Source organism: Phyllostomus discolor, chromosome 13 (assembly GCF_004126475.2).
Source record: "Phyllostomus discolor isolate MPI-MPIP mPhyDis1 chromosome 13, mPhyDis1.pri.v3, whole genome shotgun sequence".
NCBI classification, from domain to species: Eukaryota; Metazoa; Chordata; class Mammalia; order Chiroptera; family Phyllostomidae; genus Phyllostomus; species Phyllostomus discolor.
This window is the reverse complement of record NC_040915.2, coordinates 58,695,566-58,711,162: the sequence shown is the minus strand read 5'-3', so window position 1 is coordinate 58,711,162 and position 15,597 is coordinate 58,695,566. Positions and strand designations below refer to the sequence as shown.

The 15,597-nt window shown below is 50.5% G+C and overlaps 4 gene segments (V, D, J or C); all 4 read right to left on the bottom strand.

Moving 5' to 3' along the window:
- Positions 1-2,628: 2,628 nt before the first annotated feature.
- Positions 2,629-3,182, bottom strand: LOC114509184. The segment is given in 2 exon segments: positions 2,629-2,981; positions 3,091-3,182. Coding segments are annotated over 2 exon segments (399 nt in total).
- Positions 3,183-6,716: 3,534 nt separating this feature from the next.
- Positions 6,717-7,240, bottom strand: LOC114509450. The segment is given in 2 exon segments: positions 6,717-7,087; positions 7,195-7,240. Coding segments are annotated over 2 exon segments (417 nt in total).
- A 3,073-nt stretch (positions 7,241-10,313) lies between these two features.
- On the bottom strand, positions 10,314-10,931 carry LOC114509186. The segment is given in 2 exon segments: positions 10,314-10,703; positions 10,811-10,931. Coding segments are annotated over 2 exon segments (429 nt in total).
- Positions 10,932-11,652: 721 nt separating this feature from the next.
- LOC114509446 lies at positions 11,653-15,380 on the bottom strand. The segment is given in 3 exon segments: positions 11,653-11,699; positions 14,843-15,145; positions 15,258-15,380. Coding segments are annotated over 3 exon segments (408 nt in total).
- Positions 15,381-15,597: the final 217 nt, after the last annotated feature.

Genomic DNA, 15,597 nt, shown 5'->3' with positions numbered 1-15,597 from the left:
CAGGACCATGGGGCTCCCCCAGACTCCATGTCAGCGGGGCCCCTGGGTGTGAGCTCCCCGAGTGAGAAGAGAAGAATTCTGAGAAGATGGTCGGAGGGGGCAGGGCCTGTCCAGGATGAGCTCCCACCCTGGGCTGAGGCCTGGACACACAGACTCCCTAAGTCACATCACCTCTGGGCCTCTGCCCACCTCAGGCAGCTTCCTTCTCTCGCCACATCTTCTGGACAGTTCTCTGCTGTCAGCAGGTGATGGTACCTGTGATGGTTTACCTGGCTGTAAGCATGTTAGGGGGCTTCCTTAGACCCTCGGATCCAGGAAAAAGCCTCCCTGACTCAGGGAGGGGGGATGGGAGTGACAGCAGAGTCACAAACACAGACAGACAGGGACAGGAGGGGATGAGCTAGGAGCAAGGTGGCAGGTCTGTCTGGTTCCCAGGGACCTTGAGGAGGAGCAGGAGGAGCTTCCCTCCTGGAGGGTTAGGGTTGGGAGGGCTCCCTGCCTCTTCACTGCATGAACCTCGCATACCTGACTCTAGGGGGCAGCAAAGCACCAATTCCCCATCTACCCCCTCAGTCCTGGCTGACCATCTTCTGATGCACAGCATACAAAACGGACTGATGCGGAAGATTTTGACTTTAGGGAAGGTCTGCAAGACTAGCAGCTCTGAGGAAGCTGTGGCCATAACTGAGACATCTTTTGAACAAAAGCTGCCTTAAAATTAGAACAGGCAAACAAACCAAAATAAACCAACAAAAAATGTTTGCATGTGCTGCTCCATATGAATACACAGCCCTTTGTAACACTCTTCATTGGGAACTGGACTCTGTAAGATACCCCCAGCCCGCCCCTGGGAGGGTAAGTCGCAGAGCTGAGCTGGGAGTTGCTGTACACAAATGTTCTCATTCTGTCGTTTATAATGCGTGTTGGGAGACTCCTTGGGATACGCGTCAAACCTCAAATCGGTGAGCTTGGTGTCAAGTTCAGGTATAACATCCCTATTAAAGGCCATGTTTGCATCTTCTTGTAATGTTTCTTTGAAATAAGAAAATAATAGTACAACTGTAATAGTCAAATTAACTGTTACCATCATTCTTGTCACCTGGAAAGCAGCTGGTTACACAAATCTTATATGAAACAAAATTGAGGCTTTGGAAGTGAAGGGAATTTTTGGTTGTCACCAAAGTGATTGTGACTTCACCCCCTTTATTGGTGGGGGAGTAGAAGCCAGAGCCCAAAATTCTCAGTGACCACCATGTTATAGCTTAACCACCCAGTACAGTCTAACCCAGAGTTGCCCATAGAAAAAGGCATTAAGCATCAGTAGGAGGACTTGCCACAGAGCTTTTAAGATTGCCTTCATTTCACCTAATATGAGGTGCTGCATGAAATTCTGAATGGGTCCCTGATGTTCTAACACTCACTGCACGGCTCCAATGGAACAGTGCAGACCTGAGTGTGGAGGCGTGCCTAACCCTCCTCTTAGAAATCCAGAGGAGTGGTCACTTCAACACTTTGTGCAATTACATTAAATCATAATGCAATGTGTGTGTGTGTGTGTGTGTGTGTGTGTGTATTCCTGCCCTAATTCCTGAAGCAGAAATCCTGAAACACTTGAAAAGCCCTGGGTGGCACAAGTGTCCCTCTCCCTGACATGGTGACTCTGGGTGGGCTCCTGGATGGGGCTTGGTCACCACAGAGACCAACCCCGATCAGAAGGTTGGAATTTTGAGCCACACTCCCACTCTCTTCACAACAGAGGAGGGCTGAGAGACCCAGTTAATAATTAACCATGTCTATGATGTGAAAACCCCATACAATTCTCCAATGTCTGAGCTTGTGGAGCTTCTGATTTGACCAAGGAATCCACAGCAGGAGGGTGACACATGCCAGCATCACAGGGATAGTCACTTTTATGCTCAGGACCTTCCCAGACCTCGTCACCCACACACCTCTTCATCTGCCTGTTCCTCTCTGTCCTTTATCCCACTCTCTAACAATGTGGTAGAGTAAGTGCTCCCCTGAGTTCCACGAGATGCTCTAGCAAACTAATCACACCCAAGGGCAGGATCATGGGAACCCCCTGGATACAGCCAAATCCCACAGAAACTGGGGGCAGTCTGCAGACTTCCTGTTGGTGATTGGCATCTGAGTGGGGACAGTGCCTGTGGGACGCAGCCCTGACCTGTGCATCTCACACTGGCTCCAGGCAGACAGTGTTAGCACTGAGGTAAATCATGAGAAATAAAGCTGGTGTCTGAGAGAATCTGTTGCTATGATGAAGAATTCCTTCAAGTTTGGTGGCCATGAGCTTCAGAGGTAAAGTTTTCTATGTGAGCAGTAAAGGAGATAGAACTGGAGGGTAAAGCTAAGTTTTTTTAGTTTAAAAAATATTTTTGATGGTAATTTACTGCAGATGCTATGGGCCTGTGACCTCGGGCTCTGTTGTCTCCCGTGGGTGTTCCTGGGATTCCCTGGGCTGGCTTAGGTGACAGGCCTAAGCTGTGGGTTACACTTTCTCCCGCAAGGACAGGTGTTGCACAGAGAAGCCTCCCCTGCAGGGGCCATCACCTGAAAGGGAAGCTCAAAGCCAAATTATGTGGGCCCAGGGGTTTTTGTCTCACTTCCTCGTCATCTGAGCCACTGTGAGTAACTGTAGCTGCTCCCACTGCTATGATCTGCAGCACAGTAATAGTCGGCCTCATCCTCAGGCTGCAGCCCAGAGATGGTCAGGAGCCCTGCATTGGCCGAGGTGTCTTTGGATCCAGAGAAGCGGCTGGGGACCCCAGAGCCATGATGTTTACTTGAGTCTGTGTAGTAGTACAGGAGGAACCGTAGAGAGCTGCCTGGCTTCTGCTGATACCAGTACATACCATAGTTGCCAACACTGAAGCCACTGCTCACAGTGCAGGTGAGTCTGGCTGTTGCTCCTGGAGATCCAGAGAGGGTGGGTGGCTGAGTCAGCACAAGCTGGGAGAGGGAACCTGGAGAAACACAGAAACTCAGCAGGAATGCGGCATGGGCCAGCATAAGGTTATTTTGAACAAGAGAAGAAAAATCTCGGTTAGTGGACTCTTCAAGCACAGTCCCTACCTGTGCAGTGAGAGAGGAGCATGAGGAAGAGAGGGGTCCAGGCCATGGTGCACACAGCCCCTGAGCCCACAGTGGGGCTGGGCTGCCCAGGCCTCCTTTTCTCCCCTCCCTCTGCCAGGGGAGGGGCCGTCCATGCAAATGTGTGTCCATCCAGGGGCTTCCCAGCCCCTCCCTGAGCCCTGGTGCTGGAGCACAGCTCGCACCCCAGACAGAGGTAGCTATAGGTTGGCTTCACCCCTGAAGAATCACAAGGATCAGACAAGATCGGGTGCAATCAGGGTAGCATGTCCTTGCAGAGCATCTGAATGAACCTCAAACACTAATTTAAAGAACATAAGCACCCCTATGTCCATTGCCCCATTACTTACACTCACCAAGATATGGCAGCAGCCTAGGTGTCCATCAGCAGATGAGTGGATAAAACAACTGTGGGGCATTTGCACAATGGAATACTACTCGGCAGTTAAAAAAGAAAATTCTACCTTTTACAACAGTATGGATGGACCTGGAAAATATTACACTGGGTAAATAAGCCAGTCAGAGAAAGACAAATACCACATGATTTCTCTCACATGTGGAATCCAATGAACACCCTGAACTCACAAGGAAAACAGAGACACGCTCTGAGATAGAGACCAGGGTGACAGCTAAGGGGGGAGGGTCAGAGAGAGGGAGAGACTGAGCAAAAAGGAAACCGGACTCATGGACATGGACAAGAGTAGGGTGATTGTGGGGGGAGGGGTGATTAAGGGAGACTGAATGGTCATGGAAAAATATCATTAAAGAAAGAAAAAGCATGGGCAGGAAGCACCTGCTGAGACAATGCCAAGGTCTTTGCTCAGAGGATCTGCCAGGCCACAGAGGACCCCTCACCAGAGTAACAATCAGTGAGTTCCAGCCTCTCTCAGCCCTAGGCTCCATTGAGTAAAGGGCCCTAGCTGCCCTTCTGTGTAGGGAGCAAAGTATGCTCCCACAGCGCCCCCTGCTGGTTACAGCGCACACTCCTCACCACGGCCTGAAGCCCCAAGAGCCCTGCTGGTCTCTGCAGCTCAGCAGGTTGCACATGGTTCCTTGGGCTTCATTCCTAAAACCAGAATGACTTTACGGTCCAGAATTCCACTTGTGAGTATTTATCTGAAGAAAACTAAAACATCTCTAGGAGACATATGCAGCCCCAGGTTCAGGACACCATTGTTATTCAACAGCCAACATATGGAAATCACCTAAGTATCTGTTGATGGGTGAATGGCTAACGATCATGTCATACATAATATATAATGTTAAATCAGTGTACAAATGAGCCTTTGAGAGAAATGGAATCTTGTCATCAGAGACAACATGAATAAATCTTGGGGACATTATGCTTCATAAAGTAAGTCAAACAGCAAGACAGAAACTGTAATCTCACTTTTGTGTGTAATCTGATCAACAAAAAAACCCTTAATAAACCAAAGATACATAGAACAAACAGGTGGTTGCCAGAGGCTGAGGTAGGTAGTGTGTGACAGAAATGAGAGAAGAAGTTCAAAGGTACCAATTTGCAGTTATAGCATAAATCAGGGCCTGGCCAGGGAGCTCAGTCAGTTAGTTGTGTCGCGATGAGCAAGGTTGTGGGTTCGACCTGTGCTCAGGGCACATACAGGAAGCAACCGATGAATGTGCAAACAAGTGGAACAGCAACATCCACATCTGTGTGTGTCTCTCTCACTGTCTCTCTCCTCTTTCTCCCTGTCTCTCTCCCACCCCCTTCCTGCCTCTCTCTCTAAAGTCATTTCTCCACAGAAGCCATCATTATTTGTTTCAGAATGTTATAAAAGCGAATATGTGAGAAGAGGCAGACTCATCACACTGGGCAACACCATGTGCAATTCCACTCAATGGACAGAACAACGAAATATTTATGAGTGAACTAGTGCAGGAACAGGCACATTTGTAAATATTTCCAACTGCAATCGTACGTGCCCATGAACCAAACTCGAGTTCATACTCTTGTCTGCAACTCTGACACATCACTGCCAGGAGAATCACACCTCCTCCCCCTGGGGATAAGTGTCAATTTCCACTACTGGAGTGAGGAGTCTGGCTCCCACCCGTGCCTCCCTCCCCCCCCAGTCATGTGATTATGTAACGACAGTGCACAGCACAGCCATATCCGCACTGTTACCTGTATCCCCTGGGAATCTACTTTATCACCTGGAGCACAGTTTTAAGTGCAGTTTCCTTTGCTGTGAGTCTGATTGGTGTCCCCCACTGTGACAGGTACTTCAGTCAGCAACTTTCCTCCCCTCTCTGCCCCGCAGGGCAGTGGCTCATGCCTTCTCAGTGCAAACTGATGGGCTCCTGTCACCTCCCGCATTCCACCACGGGACCCTCAGCCTCCTAAAATGCATGTCATGTGCACACATTAAGGTCTGTCATTGTGCTTCACAGTTTTCAATGCATTTCACAAGGTCGTAGTGCCTTTTAGGTGCCACTACATTGTCATGTAGAATAATTCAGTTGCTCCTTCTTTGTTTTCACACAGTCAAATTCAAAACAGATGTTCACACTCTCCCTAGAATTTTGTCTGTTCCAAAATGTGACATGATTAGGATCACATTATAAATGACATCGCCCTTTTAAAACAAGCCCCTTGTTGGAGGACCTCACGACTGCTCCCAGCTTGGGGTGAGTCCACACACAGCTGTAATACACACCCACGCACGGCCTGTTGGTTGCTCTCAGGCTGGGGAGACTGTTAATAAAGACACTTTAAACTTTCACATGCAGGTGTTTCTGTGAACAGAAATTCCGATTTATTTTTATAATTTCATTTTATTTACTGTAACTTTCTAATTGAGACATAATTGATATACAATCTTAGATTTATTTCAGCTGTACAACATCATCATTCTATGTTGATAAATATTGCAAATTAATCAACAAAATGAGTCTACTTAACTTCTATCACTACACATGGTAACAATTTTTATTATTACTTGAGTTGAGAATGTTTGGGATCCGCTCCTCCAGCTGGGTTCACACACGCACGGCCACAGCATCTCCTCCCCAGTCCCCGTGCTGTCCACGACGTCCCCAGACCCACTCATTTCACAACTGGGAATTGGTCACTTTTCACTCCCTTTATGCACATGGACCATCCCATCTTGTCCCATGTCTGGACACCACCAAATTGTTCTAATTTTATGCTTTTATAACACAACATTTTCTAGTAAAAATGGGAAGAGAAAACAAAGCAGTCAGCAGGGATTACACTGAAGGACATTACAACACGAGATGCCAGCAGCGCTGACTCATCCTTCACGCACAGCACACACGGTGCTCAGGCCCCACGACAGGCTCCGGGCCCAACACAATGTTTCCTTTATGTGAACATCACAAGAAAATATTAATACAAATGAGTCTGAAAGTCAACTGTCCCCAGCTGGAGGGGAGACAGACTTTCAGTTTTAGTTGGTCGCTTGGTCAGGGAAAGTGCTGCTGTGAGTGACATTAGAGACGGAAGGGAGAGGAGAATCCTCTCTCCCAGACAGCGTCCCTGGGGAAACCTGGGCCCAGGACAGCAGGAGAGAATGAGCAGAAGTCACAGGGCACAGGCCGAGCCTGAGCCACAGCTGCTGCAGGGTTCACCCAGCTCCCAGATGACACAGGGGTTCTTGTCTCACTTCCCCACAGCCCTGCAGCACTGTGTGAGCATTGAGACTATCATCCCATGCTGAGCAGAAGTAATTGGCCTCATCCTCAGCCTGGAGCCCAGTGATGCTCAGGATGGCTGAGATGCCAAACTTGGAGCCAGAGAAGCGATCAGGGACCCCTGAGTATCGATCGCTATTATCATAGATGAGGACTTTGGGGGCCTTTCCTGGGAGCTGTTGGTACCATTGCACACTGTTATCCTCAATGTTGAAGCTGCTTCCAGTGCAGGAGATGGTGACCCTCTGTCCTGGGTTCCCAGACACTGAGGGTGGCTGAGTCACCACAGACTGGGCCCAGGATCCTGCAAAACAAAGACACACAAAGATGGTGATTTCGGGTCTGGACACAAAGAAGAAAACACATCATGAGTTTGTCCAGGACCCATCCCCTGTCCCCATATGGAGTCACCTGTGCAGTGAGCCAGGAGGGTGAGCAGGAGAGGGGACCAGGCCATGGTGGAGACCATCCCTGAGTCCTGCCTTCTGTGGCCCCACAGCTGAAGCAGGGTTTCCCCAAACCTCTCCCTTCTCTTTGTACTCTGAGACAGCAGGTCTCATCTATACAAACAAATCCCCAGCCACGCCTCCTCCCTGAGTCCAAACCACTTAGCCCTGCCTGAGGACCCTGTGCATGACTGTGAGGTGGGGCTTTGTGAGACCTGTGCATTTGGGAAGTCACACCTCTAAGCCTCAGCTGGCTGGTCCCAACTCAAATCAACCCAGTTCCCTCAATAACAACACTCGAGCGCCCTCTAGTGCCCAGGCCCAGACTCACCATTGTGTGTGGTGACCAGACCCCTGAACACAGCCTCTGACTTCCCCTTTCTGTCCACTGAAAACTGCCTTAGGGCCAAGCCAAGTGTCCCACCTTGTGGCTTCCCCATCACCCCAGGGCACATTAGCATTTAGTGCTGTCCTCAGAGACCTCAGAGTGAGCCTTTCCTCCCCTCCCTGGGCTGTCCGTGCTCACAAATGACATGGTGTCTCTAACATAAACCCATGAGCTAGTGTCAAGTCCAGAACAATGAGCTGCCCCAGGCAGGCATGTCCCCTGCCATAGGGTGAGCAGAGAAAGCTTCCACTGGCCACTCCTCTGCCCCGTCCTCCTGCCTTAGAGCCAGGCCAGCCCCGCCCTCAGCAGCTTCCTCATTATCTCAAGGCAGACGTTTTGCTGTACACAGACACCCCGGGGTGAGTCTGTCTGTGTCCTCCTTGGCTGTGCTGTGGTCAGGGCAGAGGTCTGGTGTCTTGTACAACCTTCTCGGAGACCAGGAGCAAGTCCAGAGCAGTGATCACCCCCATAAAGGCAGGTCCCCTTCTGTGCTGGACACACATTTTTTCTTGTATTGGCCCCTCCTTTGTGACCAGAGCTCTCTTCCCTGTGGAAAGCCCAGAGCCTGAGAAGATGGGGGTCCTTCTGTCCAGGGGTTTGGGGGTGGAGAAGGGAAACCCCTGTGGATGCCCATTTGGCGGTGGTGTGAACCCCTCACTGTCTGCCGGGATCTCCTCCGGGAACGAGTGAGCCCCACACGGAGAGCGTGGTTCCCTGTGAGACTCTGTGCCCAGGTCACCGCCATCCATCCTCAGGGGCCTCCCAACCTGACCTTGTCTGCTCCTTTTCCATGTGATCAAACACAGCAAATGTGCACTAGGATCCAGAATAAAATGACTTTAACACTCAAACTGTTTTACAGGAGATGATGAAAACCGCGTGTGCATATTTGCTGAGAATGGTATAGGAGCCACTCTCTGGCAAAAGGCAGACTCATCACCATGGCGAGCCATCTCTTTCAGCTCTGTGGAAGGACGGGACAATGAAACACAGAGGAGCGCAGTGAGGCAGGAACACGCACGTTTATAAACACTCCCATGTGCAATCTCCTGCCTCCATGACTCTGAACAGGAGTTCCCTCTGCTGCCTGCAGCTCTAACAGGTCACAGCTTAAATCAGTCAGGCTCCTCCCCCTGGTGATAAGTGTCAATTTCTATTACTAGAGTGAGCAGTCTGGCTCCCACCCGTGCCCACCCACTCACGTGACTATGTTACCACAGGGCGCAGCACAGCCACACCCGCGCTGTTACCTGTTGCCCCCTAGGAATCCACTTTATCACCTGGCACTGTTATCTCCTTTGCTGTTATTCTGACAGGTGCCCTCACTGTCACAGGAACTTCAGTCAGTAACTTTCCTCCTCATCTCCCCAGGGCGGGGCTCATGCCTTCACAGTGCAGACTGATGGGTCCCTGTCACCTTCCACACTCTACCATGGGACCCTCCACCTCCTAAACTGCAGGTCATGTGCACATGTTCAGGTCTGTCATTGTGCTTCACAGCTTTGAATGCGTTTGACAGGTTGTAGTGCCTTCAAGTGCCATCATAGGGTCACATAGAATAATTTTCTCACTCCTCAAGAAACACTTTGTGTTCACATAGTGACCTCTTCTCCTTCTAAAGCCATGTGTACCACAGGTGTTCCTGCTCTCTCTACAGTTGCTCTCTTCCAAGTGTGACATCATTAGACTCCTACTCAGAAAAACATCCCCCTTGAAAAGAAAGCCACTGCGGGGGGATGCCGTCACCGCTAGCAGCCAGCGCTGAGTCTGCAGACAGCTGACTGCACATCCATGCACAGGTGCTCGGTTGCTCTCAGATTGGGGAGGTTATTAATACAGATCCTATACACTTTCACGTGCAGGCGATGCTGTGGGCAAAATTTGACTTTATTTTTATAATTACGTTTAGTTTTTGTGTCTTTTTAATTGCTGTATAATTGGAACACAACATGATGTCCATTTCAGGTGTACAAGGTTGTCATTCTGTGTTGATAAACATTGCAAAATAATCACTAAGTAAGTCTAGTTGACTTCTATCACTATACCTGGTAACGATTTGTATTATTTTTTGTGCTGGGAATGTTTGGGGTCCACTCGTGTAGCTGCGTTCACACACACATGGCCACAGCATCCCCACCCTAGTCCCTGTGCTGTCCACAACGTGCCCAGACCCATTCATTTCACAACTGGGAGTTGGATCCCTTTACCCTCTTTACCCATGTGGGCCACCCCCTTCACCTCCCACCTCTGGAAACCACCAATCTGTTATAATTTTTACTTGTAAGTAGCCAAATTTTGTACTAAAGATCAGAAGACAAAACAGCAGGTTAGCAGTGATTACACTGAAAGACATTAGAATATGATATGCAAACAGCTGACTCATCCTTCACCCACAGCACACACGGTGCTCAGGCCCCATGGTAGGGTCAGGCGTCCAACACAATGTTACATTTGTGTTACCATTACAAAAAATAATGAATTCAAACCACTCTGAAAGTCAACTGTCTCCATCTTGTGGGTAAGTGGAGTTTTACAGTCATTTAAGACTCTTAGTCTGGGAAAGTGCTGCTGTGAGTGACTCTGAGGACAGAAAGGAGAGAAGCATCCTTCCCTCTCAGACAGGCTCCCTGGGGGAACCTGGACCCAGGACAGCAGGAGAGAATGACCAGAAGGCACAGAGCACAGGCCGAGCCTGAGCAGCAGCAGGTGCAGGGTTCACCCAGCTCCCAGATGACACAGGGGTTCTTGTCTCACTTCCCCACAGGCCTGCAGCACTGTGGGACCGCTGACACTGCTGTCCCATGCTGCACAGAAGTAATCGGCCTCGTCCTCAGCCTGGAGCCCAGTGATGGTCAGGGTGGCTGAGCTGCCAGACTTGGAGCCAGAGAATCGGTCAGAGACCCCTGAGTATCGATTGCTATTATCATAGATGAGGACTTGGGGGGTCTTTCCTGGGTGATGTTGGTACCAGTACACATAATTACCCCCAATGTTGGAGCTGCTTCCAGTGCAGGAGATGGTGACCCTCTGTCCTGGGTTCCCAGACACTGAGGGTGGCTGAGTCACCACAGACTGGGCCCAGGACCCTGAGGGAGATAAAAACACAGAGACTGTGATTATGGGTCTAGAGACAAACAAGAAAGTACAGCATGAGTTTCCCAGGGTGCCACCCCCTGTCCTCATAAGCAGTCACCTGTGCAGTGAGCCAGGAGGGTGAACAGGAGAGGGGACCAGGCCATGGTGGAGTCCATCCCTGAGTCCTGCCTTCTGTGGCCCCACAGCTGAAGCAGAGCTTCCCCCACACCTCTCCCTTCCCCTCTCATAGTCTGAGAGAGGGAGGGTCCACTCATGCAAATAGATCTGCCCCCCTTGCCCCCGATTTCTGATCCCTCCCTGTGCCTGTTGTCAGGTACCTGTGCCTGGGGACTTCAAGGGGGTTAGGGGTGAGCCTGTATGAGACCCTGGACCCTCGTGCTCACTAAGTCATGTCACCTCTGGGCCTCTGCCCACCTCGGGCAGCTCTCTGCTCCCTGCACACCTTCTCCTGGAGGGCTCTCTGCTGCGAGCAGGTGATGTTACCCCTGAGGGGTGACCTGGCTTGAAGCATCTTCTGGGACTTCTTTAGACCCTCAGAATCCAGAAAGGGCTTCCAGCACTCAGGGACTGGGGCAGAAGTGACAGAAAAGTCACTGGCAGAGGCCAGAGAGGAAATATGGGTGGTTGGCTGGGAGCAGGGTGGCAGGTCTGTCTGCTTCACATGGACCTACAGCAAGAGCAGGAGCTTCCCGACTAGAAGGCTGGGACGGGAAGTGCTCCCTGCCCCTTACTGCATCCACCTGGCAGGTGTGACACTGGGGGAAACAAAGCTCCATTGCACCCATCACACCACTGAGTCCCGGCTGTGCTTCTCAATGCCAAACTTCAAGAGGTGATTTTGCAGATTATACTTTTAGAGAAACAGCTACCCACACAAGACTGGCAGCCCTAAAGATGGCCATGGCAACAACTGAGACAACATTTGGACAGAAACTGCCCTCAAAATAGAACAGGTAATCTAAATAAAGGAATGAACACCCACCCACCTCCAAACTAAGTCATCACTTATGAAAGAGCCCTGAGCAAGAATGCAATTCGGTTTGGCCTTGGTGCTTCTGGGCAGGTGATTCCGTGTTGGAGGTGCACAGGGAGACAGAGCCTGTGGTCCTGGAGGCCCTTTATCCGGGCAGCTGAGCAGGGACCATGTGCAGGTTCCATGACGGGTGTTGGCCCTGGAGGATGTAATTTTGTTGCTTCAGTGAGGCAGGGGCTGCAGTAGAGTGAGCATTTTGTAGATAATACTCAGACCCCAGGTAGATGGCAAGATGGGGCTTTGTGATTGATGAGGAGTGTCTCAGGAAGAAGGATCCTCCTGCTTCTAGGGCAGAGCCTTCAGAGTAGAGGATTCAGCACTTGGCAGATGGGGCCCTGCTGCAAGCTGCATCCTAGAGGGAGGAAAGGACAGGTGGGGAACAGGGGAGGTGGTGACAGCAAGGCTATTCTGCTAGGGTCCAAGACATCCAAGTCCCATCTCCCAGTGACTGGCTCTTCCTCGAATTCTGTAATCCATTCATGGGGGCGAGCACCAGACTAGAGGCTGCACCTCACGGTACCCGCTGCAGTCTCTGCAGCTTATGGGACTCTGGGGACTGAGGGAGGACACAGTCTTTACGTTTCTGTCCACACGGAGACGGTTTCTTCACATTTTCCCTCTCAGTTTCCACCTCTGAGGGTCAATGTCAGTATTATAGTTCATGTCCCAGAGTGGTGTTGCCCAGGCTGGCCCTGATGCTGTCACTACAGAGGCCCTGTAAGGGGCAGGGGTCCTCCTTGGGGCCCCAGTGGAGTCCCTGAGCCCTAAGATTTCATTATAAGGGGTCGTCCAGGTGCCACTGACCTTCAGGTTGGAATGTGGGTGAGTGAAGAAAGTGCTCTCAGATTGGGCTACAAAGAGATTCCACTAGTTTGTGGGTTTTTTAAATCTCTTGACACTTATTTGTTAAAATACTGGTAGAGAATTTACCATAAGTTAAAAAGAAAAAAAGAATCAAGAGTGAGAAATTGAGAACTCTGCCATGTACAAGAACATGATAAAGACACATGAGAAACAGCATCTCCCCATCACACTAAATGCAAGTACACCCGAAGGAGACATCACAACAGTAGCTGTAACTGGCACATGGAATTCACGGTCAGATGACAGATGAGAACAACCACTTTCTAGATTTGGAGTGAAAATTAATAATGTAAAAAATTAAAAATGCTATGAGGAAACTATGAAAATGAAAAAAGTTATTAAAAATAGCTAAAATGCAGATTTTTCTAGGAAGATAAGTAAAGGTTTCAGGAAGTTGAGTAAAATGAACAATTTCCTTAGAAAAAATAAAACACATTACAATGGAACTATTTCACAAAAAGAGCATCAGGTGCAGTTAGTTGTGCAAAAACACTAAGTCCTTCAGAGACTGGATGTTTCAAATGTGTTTGATATATACGTGCATTTATTTCCAAACATCGAAGAAATGGGAGCTTTCATGGTTCTTACAGCAAGCAGGTATTACGGAGAAACCAACACCTGACAGGGAAAATACAAAAAAGGGAAAATTACAGGAAATAAACCAAATTATTAATGCAAATGATTTAATCAAAATGCTAACAGAGAGATTCCAAAATCAAACCAGTAAATAGATACAGCATTGCCACAGCTGATTTGTTCCAGATATCCAACGTAGGTGCCATATCGACAAGCCATTAATAAAATACATCATATTAATAGATGGAAGGATAAAATCTTATGACCTCAGTAGATTCAGGAAAAGCCTTTGATCAAATTGAAATATATTTGTAATAAAAACACACACAGTGTGAACAGCAGGCACATTTGCAGTGCAGGAATTCACACTCCCTCCTCACACACACGACTGAGCCCCACACTCAGCTCTAATCTACTGAGGCGGGAGGACGACATTCCCACACTGACTGGGAACTGGCCACTGTGACTTCACCTGCGTTGTCATTCAGAATCACACAGGTAGTACCAACAATGCAATTAAACAAGAAGAAACCCATGGTTGGATCTTTGCATTAATGGGAACACACACGTGGACAATTCCCAGGCCCAAAGGTCGGCCACTACCCAAGGAGCCTAGGGGCCAGTGCAGCTGGGACACAGGCCTCTCCCTGGGAGCTACAGGGACAGGGGTTCACAGTGAGGGCCAACGAGAGGGTGGCAGCTGTGGAACATCCAGGAAAGAAGTCAGTGGTCACTGACTGAGACGCAGGACGCCCAGTCAGAGTTTGGGTCTGAAGTGACCAGAGATGGTGCCCCCATTCCAGCACCTGGGCTTCAGAGCAGAGCCACTCTGTGTCCCCAGCTGATGGGGAGCTGACTTCCTGTTCTGTCTGACACCTGTTGTCCAGGAGGGGGCTGTGTGATGTGCTGTGAGGACAGGGGGTGGGAGAGGCACACCCACTCCCCAGGGGCTGCCCTGGAAGAACCTGGCCCAGGGTGGCGGCAACAGAAGCAGAAGCCACAGGTGTCCTGAGTGGCACATGGTGGGATGTCCCCTCCCTGCATATGAGAACCAGCTTCTCCTGGTCTCAGGTCCCACAGGCCTGAAGCTCTATGTGAGCACAGAGGACACTGTCACAGGATGGGTGTGAGAAGCAGCCTTTTCCCCAGCTCTCAGGCAGGTGAGGGTCAGGGACCCTGAGCTGCCAGACCTGACCCTGGGAATGGATCGTGGGCGACACAGGGTGGATCTGTCATGAGTGATGGGCAGGGTGGAGGCCGAGAGGGGACATGTTGGTAACAACACACACACTCTGGGCCTTCCTGATGTGCACTGACTCGGACATAGCTGGGTATCGTGTCCCTGGTTCTTGCTGACCCACGAGGGACTCTGTTCCCAACACAGCCTCCCCCTGACACACAGGACCTTCCCCGCATTTGAGAAAACTGCACAATGTGTTGCTGCCACAGACAGGCCTCAGAGGCAACATCCAAAGGATGTGACACATGTTCCTGTCACAGTCCCCTGTGGTGGGTCTCAGACCTGAGTTCAGACCAAGCAAACCGAGAAAGCAGCTGTCTTCTCAGAGGAGTGGGGACTGCACCGGGGAACTGCACTGCAGGGGACAGCAGGTTTTTGTCTCACTTCCCCACGGCCCTGCAGCACTGTGGGAGCACTGCCACTGCTGTCATAGGACTGGCAGTAATAGTCGGCCTCGTCCTCAGCCTGGAGCCCACTGATGGTCAGGGTGCCGACGCTGCCAGACCTGGATCCAGAGAAGCGGTCGGGGATCCCCGAGGGTCTACTGCTAGTATCATAGATGACGGTTTTAGGGGGTTTTCCTGGGAGCTGTTGGTACCAGCCCACATAGTAACCATTCCCAATGTTGATGCTGCTTCCAGTGCAGGAGATGCTGATGGTCTGTCCTGGGTTCCCAGACACTGAGGGCGGCTGAGTCAGCACAGCCTGGGCCCAGGACCCTGGAGGAGGGAGACACACAGAGATGGTGATTCTGGGTCCAGAGACAGGAGCAGGAAGAAGACCCCCAGGTGTCCTCCCAAGGTCTCCTCCCCTGTCCCCTTATCCAGTCACCTGTGCAGTGAGCCAGGAGGCTGAGCAGGAGAGGGGACCAGGCCATGGTGGAGTCCATCCCTGAGTCCTGCCTTCTGTGGCCCCACAGCTGAAGCAGAGCATCCCCAAACCTCTCCTTTCCCCTCTTCATACTGTGAGAGAGGGAGGGCCCACTCATGCAAATGAGACCCCCCAATTTCTGATCCCTCCCTGCGCCCTCTGTCAGGTACCTGTGCCTGGGGATTTCAGGGGGGTTAGGGGTGAGCCTGTGTGACACCCGGGGCATGGCAAGGTCACAGCTGTGTTCCCTGAGCAGAGGGCACCAGGCAGTGCCAAGTCACAGGTCCCAGCTCTGATGACC